Source organism: Protobothrops mucrosquamatus, unplaced genomic scaffold, assembly GCF_001527695.2.
Source record: "Protobothrops mucrosquamatus isolate PMUCROS unplaced genomic scaffold, P.Mucros_1.0 scaffold3274, whole genome shotgun sequence".
NCBI classification, from domain to species: domain Eukaryota; kingdom Metazoa; phylum Chordata; class Lepidosauria; order Squamata; family Viperidae; genus Protobothrops; species Protobothrops mucrosquamatus.
Genome location: NW_015389266.1, coordinates 9,452 through 22,577, shown reverse-complemented (window position 1 = coordinate 22,577; position 13,126 = coordinate 9,452). Strand labels below are relative to the sequence as shown.

The 13,126-nt window shown below is 47.7% G+C and overlaps 1 protein-coding gene across 1 annotated transcript; it reads left to right on the top strand.

Annotated features, from left to right (window-relative positions):
* Nucleotides 1-1,641, top strand: FOXC2 (forkhead box C2). Its single transcript, XM_015826747.1, has one exon. The coding sequence runs from the start codon at nt 1-3 to the stop codon at nt 1,639-1,641; it is 1,641 nt and encodes a 546-aa protein (XP_015682233.1).
* Nucleotides 1,642-13,126: the final 11,485 nt, after the last annotated feature.

Sequence of the window (13,126 nt, the reverse complement as noted above, 5' to 3'; positions counted from 1 at the left end):
ATGCAGGCTCGCTACTCCGTCTCGGATCCCAACGCTCTGGGAGTGGTACCCTATTTGAGCGAGCAGAATTACTACCGGACGGCGGGCACCTATGGGGGCATGGCCAGCTCGCTGGGGGTCTACGCCGGCCACCCGGACCAGTACGCGGCCGGCCTGGGACGCTCCTACGGGCCCTACCCGGGCCACCAGCCGGTCCAGGCTCCGAAGGACCTGGTGAAGCCGCCCTACAGCTACATCGCGCTGATCACCATGGCCATCCAGAACGCGCCGGAGAAGAAGATCACCCTGAACGGCATCTACCAGTTCATCATGGAGCGCTTCCCCTTCTACCGGGAGAACAAGCAGGGCTGGCAGAACTCCATCCGCCACAACCTCTCGCTCAACGAGTGCTTCGTCAAGGTGCCGCGCGACGACAAGAAGCCCGGCAAGGGCAGCTACTGGACGCTGGACCCCGATTCCTACAACATGTTCGAGAACGGCTCCTTCCTGCGCCGCCGGAGACGCTTCAAGAAGAAAGACGTCTCCAAAGACAAGGAGGAGACCCTGCGGGAGAAACACCTCAAGGAGCCGGTCAAGGCCGCCGCCGAGCTGGGCAAGGAGCCGCCGCCGCCGGCCTCGGCGCCCGTCCCGGCCTCGGCCCTGGCCCCGTCCGAGAAGAAGGTGGTCATCAAGAGCGAGGCCTCCTCGCCCGAGCTGCCCGTCATCACCAAGGTGGAGACGCTGAGCCCGGCGAGCGGCAGCGCCCTGCAGGACAGCCCGCGCAGCGTGGCCTCCACGCGCTCGCTCTCCACCGAGGGCTCCTTGCCCGGCGAGCCCCACCAGCCCCACGCCCACCCGCACCACCACGCCGCCGCCAACGGGTTGCCGGGCTTCAGCGTGGAGAACATCATGACTCTGCGGACTTCGCCCGGCGACGACTTGAGCCCCGTGGGCAGGGCGCCGCCTGGCCTCTGCGCCTCCTCCTCCTCCTCCTCCTCCTTGCCTCTGGGCTACGGCCCGGCGCCCGCCTCGTCCCTCTACAGCCAGGCCTGCAGCCAGGGGGGCTTGGGCGAGGCCGGGGGGGGCAGCTACCAATGCAGCATGCGCGCCATGAGCCTCTACACGGGCGAGCGCAACGCGCATCTCTGCGGCGCCGGGGCGCTGGAAGAGGCCGCGGCTTCGCTGTCCGAGCCCCCGCCGCAAGTGGCCAACGGCGCCCCCTCGCCCCTGGCCGGCCTGAACCTGGCGCCAGGGGGCCAGCAGCAACAGCAGCAGCAGCAGCAGCCGGAGACCTCCCTACCTCCTAGCCACCACCACCACCAGCCCGTGCATCACCACCACCATCATCCCCTCCCGCACCACCAGGCCCCGGGGCAAGCCGCCGCCGCCGCCGCCGCCGCCGCCGCCGCAGCCGCCTCCTGGTACCTGAACCACGCGTCGGAGATCAACCAGCCGCTGCCCAGCCACGCCTTCGGCGCCCAGCAGCAGAGCTTCCCCAACGTGCGGGAAATGTTCAACACTCACCGGCTGGGCTTAGAGACCTCGACGGCGCTGAACGAGCAACAGGTGAGCCCCAACTCCACCTGCGAGCTCTCCTACCGGGCTCCGCCCTCCATTTACCGCCACTCCGCCCCTTATTCCTACGACTGCGCTAAATACTGAGCTGACTCCGGGTTTAAGCAGACAGACAGAGGGACAGAGGGGCAGAGGAGACCCGGGAAAGGGGGGCCCCCGGCCCCCCGACGCAGCAGGCGGACTAGAAGGAAAATCGGGCCTCTGTGTTTTTAAAACGTAGTTGGGGAATGCCAACCAAATTGACTCTGGTGGTTTTGGGTTTTGGTGGGGTTTTTTTTGGTTGTTTTGTTTTTTAAAAAAAACAGATTTACAGACTTGGGCAAAAAGAAAGAAAGAAAGGACAAAAAAAAGAAAGAAAGAAAGAAAAGGAAGAAAAATCGCCCCCTCCCCTTTCCCGTCCAAAGTCAATAAAGGACCCGAAAATTCGATATTTTTTTTTTCAACTCATCTTTCCAGTCGTGGGAGAGGGGGGGGGAAGCAAAAGAAAATAAAACAGCCAACGCTAGAAACGAAAAAGGACAGCGTGACCTGGGCTGGGGGGTTTTCTCGAACAGAAATACTAACGGCAATAATAATAGATGAGTCAAAATGGATATTCAGTATGTTGGCGATGAGGGGGCAACGTAAAATCGCCCATTCCACGAGGACAGCTCATACAATTTTGAAAAGGAGAAAATAATAATGGATACGCTATATAAATATAAATGTATAATATGTCTCGGTATGGTCGGTTTTGTGTTAATGAGGGGATGATTCCATTTATAATGTTGTAAATACGTGTGGTTTTTGAATTGGGCTTCCGTGCAGGGCCGTTAATATAATATTTAAAGTTGAGGTCACTGGATTATTCGTCTCTCAGCCCCCCTCCCCCACAGCTGCCAAATGAATTATACTTTTCTTCTTATTTCTTTAGTTTTATGTACAAACTTGCATTTTAAAAAAAAAATCCCCTTCTTTTTAAAGTTAGTCTTTTTTATATGAATAATTTATTTTTCCCTTCCTTGTTGAATATTTCCTGCCCCCCAAAAGTGGAATAATAAAAAGAGGAGGGTGGGCAAACCAAATACTTTTTTTAAAAAAAAAAGTGGGGAAAGAAAAAACAGAGGTGAGCTTTATTTTATTTTTCTTGTAAAATAGAGTCCCGTTTCCTTTTTTTTTTTTTTTTTTGAGCCTTTCCTCACATCGCTTTGATTTTATGTGGTCTTCAATTGTTGTATTCATTCCTTTGGACAAATAAGAATAATAAACCCGTGCTGTTTATTTCTCCTTTGAAACAAAAGCGCATCTTGTGTCAATTTTTGCCATTTCCTGACAATTCCTACTCTCCAGTCTGGAAAGCTGCAGTTTGGGGGCATTGCAGACTAGATCCTGTATGCGGGGAAGAAAATCTCTGTTTTCGGATTCGCGGGTGGATGGGTGGGATGGCTGGTTGGGTGTCAGTGGACTTTTCAGAGTTTTAGGTTAGGCTTAGGCCGGGCCCACCGAAATATTTAAACCGGACCTTCTAATCTAGGCTGCCGTTCTGAATCTCAAACGAGCCGCTTCCTCTCTAGGGACTTAATTCGGTTTTAGGGACCTCCGTGAAACATATAAAAGTTTAATCTCGACAGAGCAAGGCCAGATGACGCCGCCGAGATTTAGGGAAGGGGTCTCTGGCTTCCCGAGAAGGGAATCTGGGCCTGTGGCGGGCTTAGAGTGAAGGAGAAGCGGTAGGCAGCCGCTTCCAACCTCCGTGGGGAACCCCTGTCGCGCGTGGATTGGAAACCTCGCCTTCCGCGCGGCAGCCGCGGCTGGGGAGACCTGTCCCGGTTGGGGGACTTCTCTGCCAATAAGGCCCAGCCGGGAGGGTCCATAATCCGCTATGCCGGGAAGCTGGAAGGACGCGGGATCCAGAGCCGCTCCGAATCTGGGGAGAAGTTAGTCTTTCAAAACAATATATATATATCTGCCACTCCTCCGTCTACGGGCCTCGGGATTGTAAAGGTTTAATTGATCCCTTTAACCATGCTTTGTTTCGAAGGGTGAATTAAGCTGGGGTTTGGGAAAGGAATTCGGAGCTCGACTCCCAAGCCCTGCCCGGGGAACAAGGCTCAAGCTAGCCAGGGTTGGGTTTTTTTTTTTTACGCGGGGGGGGGGGGGGGGGAGAAATTAGCAAAGAATTGGGAGAAAGAGAAAAAGGCCAGGCGGACGGGCAGACTGACGGACGGACCGAAGCGCAGGCTCTTTAGTTCCAGAAAACTCGCCCAGGAAGGTCCTCGGAACCATCCCTGGTCAAAACCGATTTCACTTCGGATCCTTGCCGGTTTGCGAACCGCCTCGTAAGCAATTCCTGCGGGCGGTTTGACTTTCGGCCAGAGACGCGGGACTCGGTTCTTAAATAGGTCTTTCCTTTCCTTTCCTTTCCTTTCCTTTCCTTTCCTTTCCTTTCCTTTCCTTTCCTTCCTTCCTTCCTTTCTTCTTTCCTTCCTTCCTTTCTTCTTTCTTTCCTTCCTTCCTTCCTTCCTTCCTTTCTTCTTTCCTTTCCCTTTGCTTTCCCTTTCTTTCTTTCTTTCTTTCTTTCTTTCTCTTTCTTTCTTTCTTTCTTTCTTTCTTTCTTTCTTTCTTTCTTTCTTTCTTTCTTTCTTTCCAAATCTCAGCCAAATCAAAGCTAACTCCAGGGAAGTTTCTCCCTCTCTCCCGTGCCCCCCCATCCCCACCCCCAGGCCCCATCTTCCAAACGACTTGGAATCAGAGCGTTTAATTCTACCCCACCGGAGAAGGAGCTTGGCCCCTTCATCGTGCTGCTCCTGAGGGGGGGGAAGGGAATTCTCGGCCCCCAGGAAGTCGGGGTGGTGGTGGTGGAGGAGCTGAGGAACAGCCACAGTTTTGGGGTCACGAATCCAGGTTAATTCTCGGTGGATCTCGGTTTTCTGGTAGGAAGAAAGAGAGAAATAAAACACCCAAATAAAATAAGGTTATTGCGGTCACTAACCAGAAAGAAAAGACCATCTGCGCTCTAGGGAGATTTGGGGCGTCTCGGCACCTCTGAAGGTGCTTTGGGCCAGTGCCCCCCTCTCTCCCTCAGCCCAACTCACCTCACAGAGTTGTTGTTGTGGGGAAAACAGGCAGAAGAGGGAGTTTTAAGTAGGTTTGCTGCTTTACTGATTCAGTAATAAAGGTGGGATAAAAAAATCAAATAAATAAGTTCTACCTTTGGTATGCTCTTTGACCTACGCTTGTTTTTATCCCAGCAACGACAAGCCTGCAAGGTAGGATAGGCTGTGAGGAACTGTCCCCAAATAGCTCTGTGAATTCTGCCTTCAGGTCCAGGACTAATTCTGGCATATCTCCCTTTAAGCTGCTGCTCTGACCTCACCCCAGAACCTCAGTGCTTCCCTCTTCCCTTCTTACTTTGAGGTAAGCTTATTCCAAATCTGACACGTTCCCTACTTTCTTTAGGGCTATTTCATTCATTCATTCGTTTGTTTATTTAAAAGATGCATCTAGCCAGCTATTTTAAAGTAGCCTAACGTTGGACAATAGCAATACAAATAGATACTTCACAATCTCGGGTTCTTCCAGTCATCCTTCTTTATTTTCCTGCTTCTTTTAAAAATGTCTTATCTTAAAGCTTAGAAGCCCCCATCCCTTGCAGGCAGGCTGGGATGGGAGGTAGAGAAGGAAGGAAGGAAGGTAGACAAGTGGAAAGAAAGAAAAAGAAAGAAAGAAAGAAAAAGAAAGAAAGAAAGAAAGAAAGAAAGAAAGAGAAAGAAAGAAAGAAAGAAAGAAAGAAAGAAAGAAAGAAAGAAAGAAAGAGAAACATCTACAAACTGAAAGAGATAGGGGAGGGGAGGAACTGTCATAGCTTTCCTGAGTCGCGTTCAGCCCAATCTTAGATCTGTCACCAAGATCATAGAGCTATCACTCAAAAGTAAATTGACCTTCACTTAATTAAATGGACAAATGCAGTTTTTTTTGGTTTTAACTAAGAACGTAAACTGGACGACAGTTTGGGTCTTCTGTTCTTCAGGAAGGGGAATGTTTAATGAGTGAACAGCCAAATAAAAGAGACATGTATTTTCCTTGAAAAATATTCCTTTTGTTTCTGATCCTATAACAAGAAATTAAATAACCTATTTAAATGTGGCTCTTTATACAAAAGATGTGGTTTAAAAATGAACATAGAACATCGAATAAAAGGGCTGGAAGGGACCCTGGAGGTCTTCAAGTCCATCCTCCTGCTCAAGCAGGGAGACTTTATACGAGTTGGGACAAGTGACTGTCCAATTTCTTCTTAAAATCCTCCAGGGAGGGAGCACCCAGAACTCCGGGAGACAAGTCGATCCATTGATTAATTGTTCTAACCATCCGGAAATTTATCCTTAGTTCTACGCTGGATCTCCCCTTTATAAGCTTCCATCGGTTGTTTCTTGTCCTGCCTTTTGGTGCTTTGGAGAAACGGCGACAATCTTGCCTAGTTTTTGGTTTTGGTTTTTAGCAGTATAGGTAAATTGAACACCAATTTAGCCAAAGCAAATCAGTTAACCTGTTGCTTGCTCTGCTTGGCTTGTTTTCTTCCATCAAAGCATGATCTCGTGACCTTTTAATTTTGGGAGGGGGGGAAATTCTCTGAAAGAAGATGTACTTTCTCAGATAGCATCTAAGTCTCTTGAGGTCCTCTTCAGTGCTACCGTTTTGTGTCGAGGTGCAGGTGGGAAAAAACAAGCGACCTCTTCAAAACATCCGAGGATAGCCTCCATGGGCACAGGTAGAAAACCTGTTTGATAGGATAGGACTGTGGCAGACTTTACTGTAGCTGTGATTTCTCCTAACCTAACAGAAAAGTCTTTGCGTTTCAGCAGTCTTTAACTGCTGGAGACAGAAAACAGTTCTCCATTCACCTTGCCTATTCTGAGGGTTATTTCTGAGCTGCTCCATTTTGTGTGTTTTTAATTACAGGTAGTCTTCAATTTACAATAGTTCATTTAGTGACCGTTTAAAATTACAACGGCACTGAAAAAAGCGACTTATGACCATTTTTCATACTTACGACGGTTGCAGCATCCCCAGGGTCACGTGATCAAAATTCAGACGTTTGGGCAAGTGGTTTATATTTATGACGGTCACAGTGGGGGGGGTCACGTGACCCCTCCTTTTGTGACCTTCTGACCTTCAAAGTCAATGGGGAATCCAGATGTTACTAAGTTAACATCAACTTAACCACTGTGGCAAGAAAAGTCATAACATGGGGCAAACTCACTTAACAAAGGTTTCACTTAGCAACATAAAGTTTGGGCTCAATCGGAGTCGTAACTCAAGGACGACCTGTATAAACGCAAACTTACTCTAGAGAGTTTTGGAGGGCCTGGAATTCAAGTCAAGATTGGCCTCGTGGCTGGCGTGGTGGGTTTATGGGCTGTGGGTCCCTGGGCGTAAAGATGGACTTAAGTTAGAGGAGGCAATGCTGGTCTTGGTGCCCAGAGTTAAACTAAATCTTTCTTCCACTCATTTTTCCCCCTTCTCCTTGGCAGTGTGTGTGTGGGGTGTGTGTGTGTGGGGTGTGTGTGTGTGTGTATGGCAGGACTAGTGCCTTTAATTTCTCTCGTTCTTTTGATGTTGAAAAGAATGTGCATGGACTGCAAAGGAAATGTGCATTCATGCACAATAATTATGAGCTGGCATGGGGTGTGTGTTTGTGTCTGAATGCCAGTGGATTTGAGGGGGGGAATGCTTTTGGGGCACTGAATGCATCCACTTATATTTATGAGATGAAAACCCCACCTTTCATAAAATAGTTCAAGGGGGCAGGCATAACTTGGCCTCTTATCCCCCCCCCTCCTCCAAGCCCCGGGACTCTGCAAGGTAGGTTGGTCTACTCTATGACAAAGGAGCTAATTCAAAGTCATCTCCCTGGCTGAACGTGGATTCTCCACTAACCAATACACATTACTGCCTCTCTTTTAGAAGCCCCTTTTGATTCTGGGGTCTGACACCACTAGGTTGTGCTGCCTTAGCTTTGATTGGAACTTAATGGCTGCTCTTGGACAGAACTTCTGGTGGAATTGATAAGTTAAACAAGCTGGCTTCAAGTTGTCTACTCATTTGGTGTGTGAAGTAAAGCAGAGAGAAAGAAAGGAGGAGAGGAAGGTAGGAAGGAAGGAGGGAGAGAGAAAGGAATGAGAAAGGAAAGGAAAGGAATCCAGCCTTGATTAGTTTTTTTGATACCAAACAGTGTTTTGGGCATTCTGCTTTTTTATAAATAATTTTCAGTTAAATCTTACATTCCATATTTTGGAGGGTAAACGATCAGAAAGTCACTGTGGTCAGAAAAAAGTTTAGTTCTGTGATGGAGAGGACCAAAATCTCACACTAATTTCATGTTATTTGGGGTTTTCCAAAGACATGCCCTGCTTTTTAACCGTCCTTTTTTTGCACTCGCTGGCATCACACTATCACCTATAAAAGCCCAGCTATTTAAATGGCCTTTCATTTTGTTAATAGGATAGTGCTACCTTTTAGGAGTGGCCTGCCTTGAGACTGCTTGATTTTAAAATTGCAGAATTTTTTATCATTTTGTGAGCCCTGATTCATAAGCATTCCCCAAAGAAAACAAACACTGGAGCTTACCGGTGAACTTCAGTCTTTTTCCCTCTCTGCTGGCTTTTGTCACGAGTCAAACTGTTTACCGAAAGGGTTCAGCTAACCTCTGATCACCAAGAAGAAATTCACACATCGTGCTTAGCCCAGTTCACGTAAACCTGGAACTGATGACCACAACAGGGATCACAATTTCCATCACTAAGCAAGATGGCTGTTAAGCGAATTGAACCCAATTTTACAACCTTGTCTGCTATGATTGTTAAGCAAATCCAGCTTCCTGCATTGATTTTGCTTGTCCAAAGCTGGCTGGGAAACTCTCAAAATCACAGGACCCCAGGATCTTATAACTTCATCAGTACATGTTGGTTGCCAAGGGCCCAAATTTTTATCACCTGACCCCCAAGGATGCTGCGAAGGTCGTAAGTGTGAGGACTGACCTTTTTCAGTGCTGTTGTAACTTTGAATGATTGCTAAATGGATGGTTGTAAGTCAAGAGCTACCCTTTAATTTATTTCCTGGATTTACACTGCCCAGAGGATCATAAATTAACCAACATCCCAAGTGATGCACACAAAATGGCAGAGATGGCAACTAACCAAATTTAGCCCACTGTGGAAATGAGGCTGTTTGGTCTTTCCTTGGTTTAATAACCTCTTTCTCCCTACATTCTCCTTTCCTTGTTCTTCTGGCTTTGGATCTTGCTGGTATCAAACTTAGGGAATCTTTGTAGATACCTTGTTTGTTAACTGCCCTTGGCCTTGTGATCTGGTTATTGGTGATTCTTGTTTGATAAATGAGCTTTGTGTGAAAGGCAGATGTGGAGATGACTGCAAAGTGACTCTGATGTGCTGGAAGGAGACTTGGACCAAACCAGAGACAGGCAGTGCAGTGCCAGTTGGTGGTCTGGCGGCCACACGTGCACAGCTGTGTCCAGGCACGCAATCCTGGTCTGTGCCCTTTTCTCAAGCGTAGCCGTGTTTCCAAAGGTGGGTTTGGAAATGGCACAAAGCAAGAACATCCTGGAGACCACAGAAGGATGCCATCCAGCACCACTTATATGTGGTCTGTGGCTTACCCAGTCGTGGAGTTAGACCTCAAATCTGTTTATTTGTTAATTTAGAAAACCTATATGCCATCCACTCCAACAGCTCTGGATGGTTTGCAGGATACAGTAATAATATCTATTCCTATCCACTAAAAAAAGCATAGAAATGTAACTGACCATTAATAACAATGATTAGGGTATGTCTCTTTTGAGTTGGTCACATCCATGCCATTTTCTTGGCAGTGGGAAGGTTCTCATTGCTTGCTTAAAAAAAAGCCCAACCCTTTCCGATCAAGGCAATAGTCCTGCAATTTCCTGGTGGTGTCTCATTCCTAAACAAGCCACCTCTGACCCAAATTAGCTAATATATCTCAGCCCAACCTACTTCACAGGGTTGTTGTCCTGGAGAAAATTTATAAAAATAATATAGGCAAGATAAATAAAATAGTAAATAAAATTGCAGCCCAAGCGCTTTAAAGTCAAGAGAATCATAAGATCTCTCTCTGTCTCTCTGTCTCTCTCTCACACACAACACACAAAGAATATTTGTGCATTGATCACATGAGCGCACAAATCTTTCTTCAGTCACCTAAAGTGCACCTGGAAGCTAAAGTCCACACATCTTAAAGCTGCTGAGCTTGAGAAGCACTGCTCAGTTAGAATAACTATTAAGATACGACTGATAATCATTTAATAATTGGCACAGCGGTTATACCCAAAGACATTTTCCCCTCGACTTCCATTGTAAACTGTAGAACCCCCGAGATGGGCAGAGCATCTGAACCCAGGTTACAGGCACAACATTACCTGCCGCCACTTTTTAAAATCAGGGTTGGTGACATTGGGTGATATTTGCAAAATACGAAGACCCTTTTATCCTCCTTAAAGTCTTCCGGGTCTTTCTGCCAATGTGAAAGAGTAAGAAAACGGAGATCCCTTTCTGCGGCTTTGAGCTAGATAGTTCGTGGATAAATCAGACACTGGCTGATCTTTTGCCACAGGCTCTTAAGACACCCAACGATTGGCTTAATTTTAAACGAAATTTCCTTCTTAATCTTAAGAGCCCAGCAGCAGGGGGAGGAGCAGCAGTTAAGAACTGGATCAGGAGAGGCTGAAATTCCAATCTCAGCCCAGCTCCAAACCCGCTTTTAAGCAGGGCAGGCAAACAGTTAAGGCTGGGTTCACACGACCCACTCGCCTCGATTCTCTAGCCAGAGTCTCGCGCGCAGGAGCAGATTTCTCCCGGGAGCTGCTCTCCTCTCCCCCATCCCAACAAAGCCACCTTATTCTTTGATCCTAAAGGAGCAGAGATCAAGGACTGGACGTAAGGATGCGCTCAAGCAAACCACGACTTAATCAAGAGGTTAAAAGTGAGCAGGGGGTTGGACTGGAGGACCTCCAAGGTCCCTTCCAGCTCTATTCTGATTGTGATTGAAGTATAGGCCGGGGGTGGTGGAACAAAAGGGACAGCGAAGCAGCTCCGGACTCTCTTTTCAGCCACGAAACGATCCGGGCCTTAGGACGAAATTTCGGAGATGGAGAAGAAGATTCTCCCCAGGGGCCAATCAAGAGCTCGCAGGCTTCCGATTGGTGCTTCTAAAAATACCGTATATCTCTTAAGCGCGGGGCCGCGGCGCGTTGGGTTTTTCGACCTCTCCTTTCGTTCCGACGTGGCTGCTTTCCTTGGCTGGTTCCGGAGTCGGAATGTGATTCTTTTTCCTCTGATAATGCGGATTATGATTTTAACCCGTTGGGTCTGGACCTCGCTTGTTGCTTTGGCTGAATCGTTTCCAAGAAGGAAGGAGAGCGGGGCGATTTCCAGCCCAAGGTTCCTCTCGCGAAAGGGTCGGAGGAAGAGCGGGCTCGGTCCTTCCCTTCCACCGCTCCGAATCCTGCCGCTCCGCTCTCCTTTTAAAACTCCGAATTGGTCTTGAGACGCCGAACTGACTTTGGAGGCGGTGGCGGAACCTCTTTCCATCCCATTTTCTGCTGCCTCCTGACTCAGCCGCGGCTTCAGGTCAACATCGGGGAGTCTTCATTCCCAAAGGGGGATCCCCATCATTTAATTCGAAGACGCGGGTCAGAAAGAGCGCAGAATGGGATCCGTCGCGCTAGGATCTTCACTGGGGCGGCGGGGGGGGGGGACGATCTCGCTTTTTTTCCAGAGAGAAACGTGTTTTCAAGGGCTCGGTAAGGTTTCCTTTCTTTTGCCTCCCCAGAATAGAATAGGATGGGATGGGATGGGATGGAGTGGAGTGGAGTGGAGAGTAGAGCGTAGAGCGTAGAAAACACAGTGTAGAATAGAGAATGGAATGGAATGGAATGGAATAGGAATAGGAATAGAGTAGAAGCAGAATAGAATAGAAAGTAGAATAGAATAGAATAGAATAGAAAGTAGAATAGAATAGAAAGTAGAATAGAATAGAATAGAATAGAATAGAATAGAATAGAATAGAATAGAATACTTTATTGGCCAAGTGTGATTGGACATGCAAGGAATTTTTCTCCGGTGCAGAAGTTCTCAATATACATACAAGCAACAGGTGATAAATCATGATCATAATCATCATAAAAATACATTCATCATAAATCATAAGACACAACACTTAGTGATAGTCATAGGATACTAAATAACCCACGTATTTCCCTTCTACTGCAGCTTCTAAAGAGACACATGTGAAGTTCCCTGGGGATGGCGTCCCTAAATAGGCTTAGTCAAAAAGGCCGTGCTTAACGTCTTGCAATCCTCCCGCACTTTCTGGCTTGCAATTTCCACGGATGTCCCCTGGGCTGGCCGGATAGACCGATGCTGGCTAGCTGGTCAGCTGGCTTAGCCAGGATTGATGCTGGTTGGCTCATTCACCCCATTGTGCATCTTTGGCCAGCCCGACTGAGGAATTAAGGAGAAACTTCCTGACAGTGAAGCCAACCAACCAGTGGAACAGCTTATCCCTAGAAATCTTGGGCGCTCCATCACTGGAGGTTTTTAAGAAGAGACTAGACAATCAGCTGACTGAGATAGTGTAGATTATCCTGCTTGAGCAGGGGGCTGGACTAGAAGACCTCCAAGGTCCCATTCTATTCTATTCTATTCTATTCTATTCTATTCTATTCTATTCTATTCTATTCTATTCTATTCTATTCTATTCTACAGGTGTGCTTCAAAAAAACCTCTACAGGACACAGTGAGAAGGCCCACCTGATTCAATGGACCTTGAGTTGGGCATGCTGATTTATTCACCATACCTCTGCAGACCCCCCTCAGCACATTGAATTGTTAAGGGACTGCAAAGAGCGCTTAAGTCGGTGGTCTTCAACTTACAATGATTCATTTAGTGACCATTCAGAGTTACAAAGGCACTGAAAAAAGTGACTTATGACTGGTTTTTTTCAACAGTTACGATGGTTGCAGCCTCCCCAGGGTCACGTGATCAAACTTTGGATGCTGGGCAATTGGTTCATACTTATGACGGTTTGCAGTGCCCTGGCATCATGCGATCCCCTTTGGCTACAAGCAAAGTCAATGGGGGGGGGGAGAGCCAGATTCACTTAACAATGGTGTGACTAATTTAACAAGGGCAGGGATCCGCTTGACAAAGGGGGCATTAAAAGTTGTAAAATGGGGCCAAACTCATTGGACAAACTTCTCACTTAGCGACGTCAATTGACTGACTGACGGATGGATGGATTAACACAACTTTTGTTAAGGGAATCTGATTTCCCCGTGGACTTTGCTTGTCAGAGGGTCGCAAAAGGGGCATCGCCTGAAACCCCAGGCCATTGCAACCATCACAAATGTGAGTCAGTTGTCAAGCAGCCATCCTAAGTCACCTTTTTCAGTGCCGTTGTAACTTGGAAGCAAAGTGTTGTGTGTGGCAGTTTCATTCCACCGTTGTAGCTGATGGGCCTCTCTTTCAAAGGTGGCACTTTAGTGAAGGACTGAGAGGA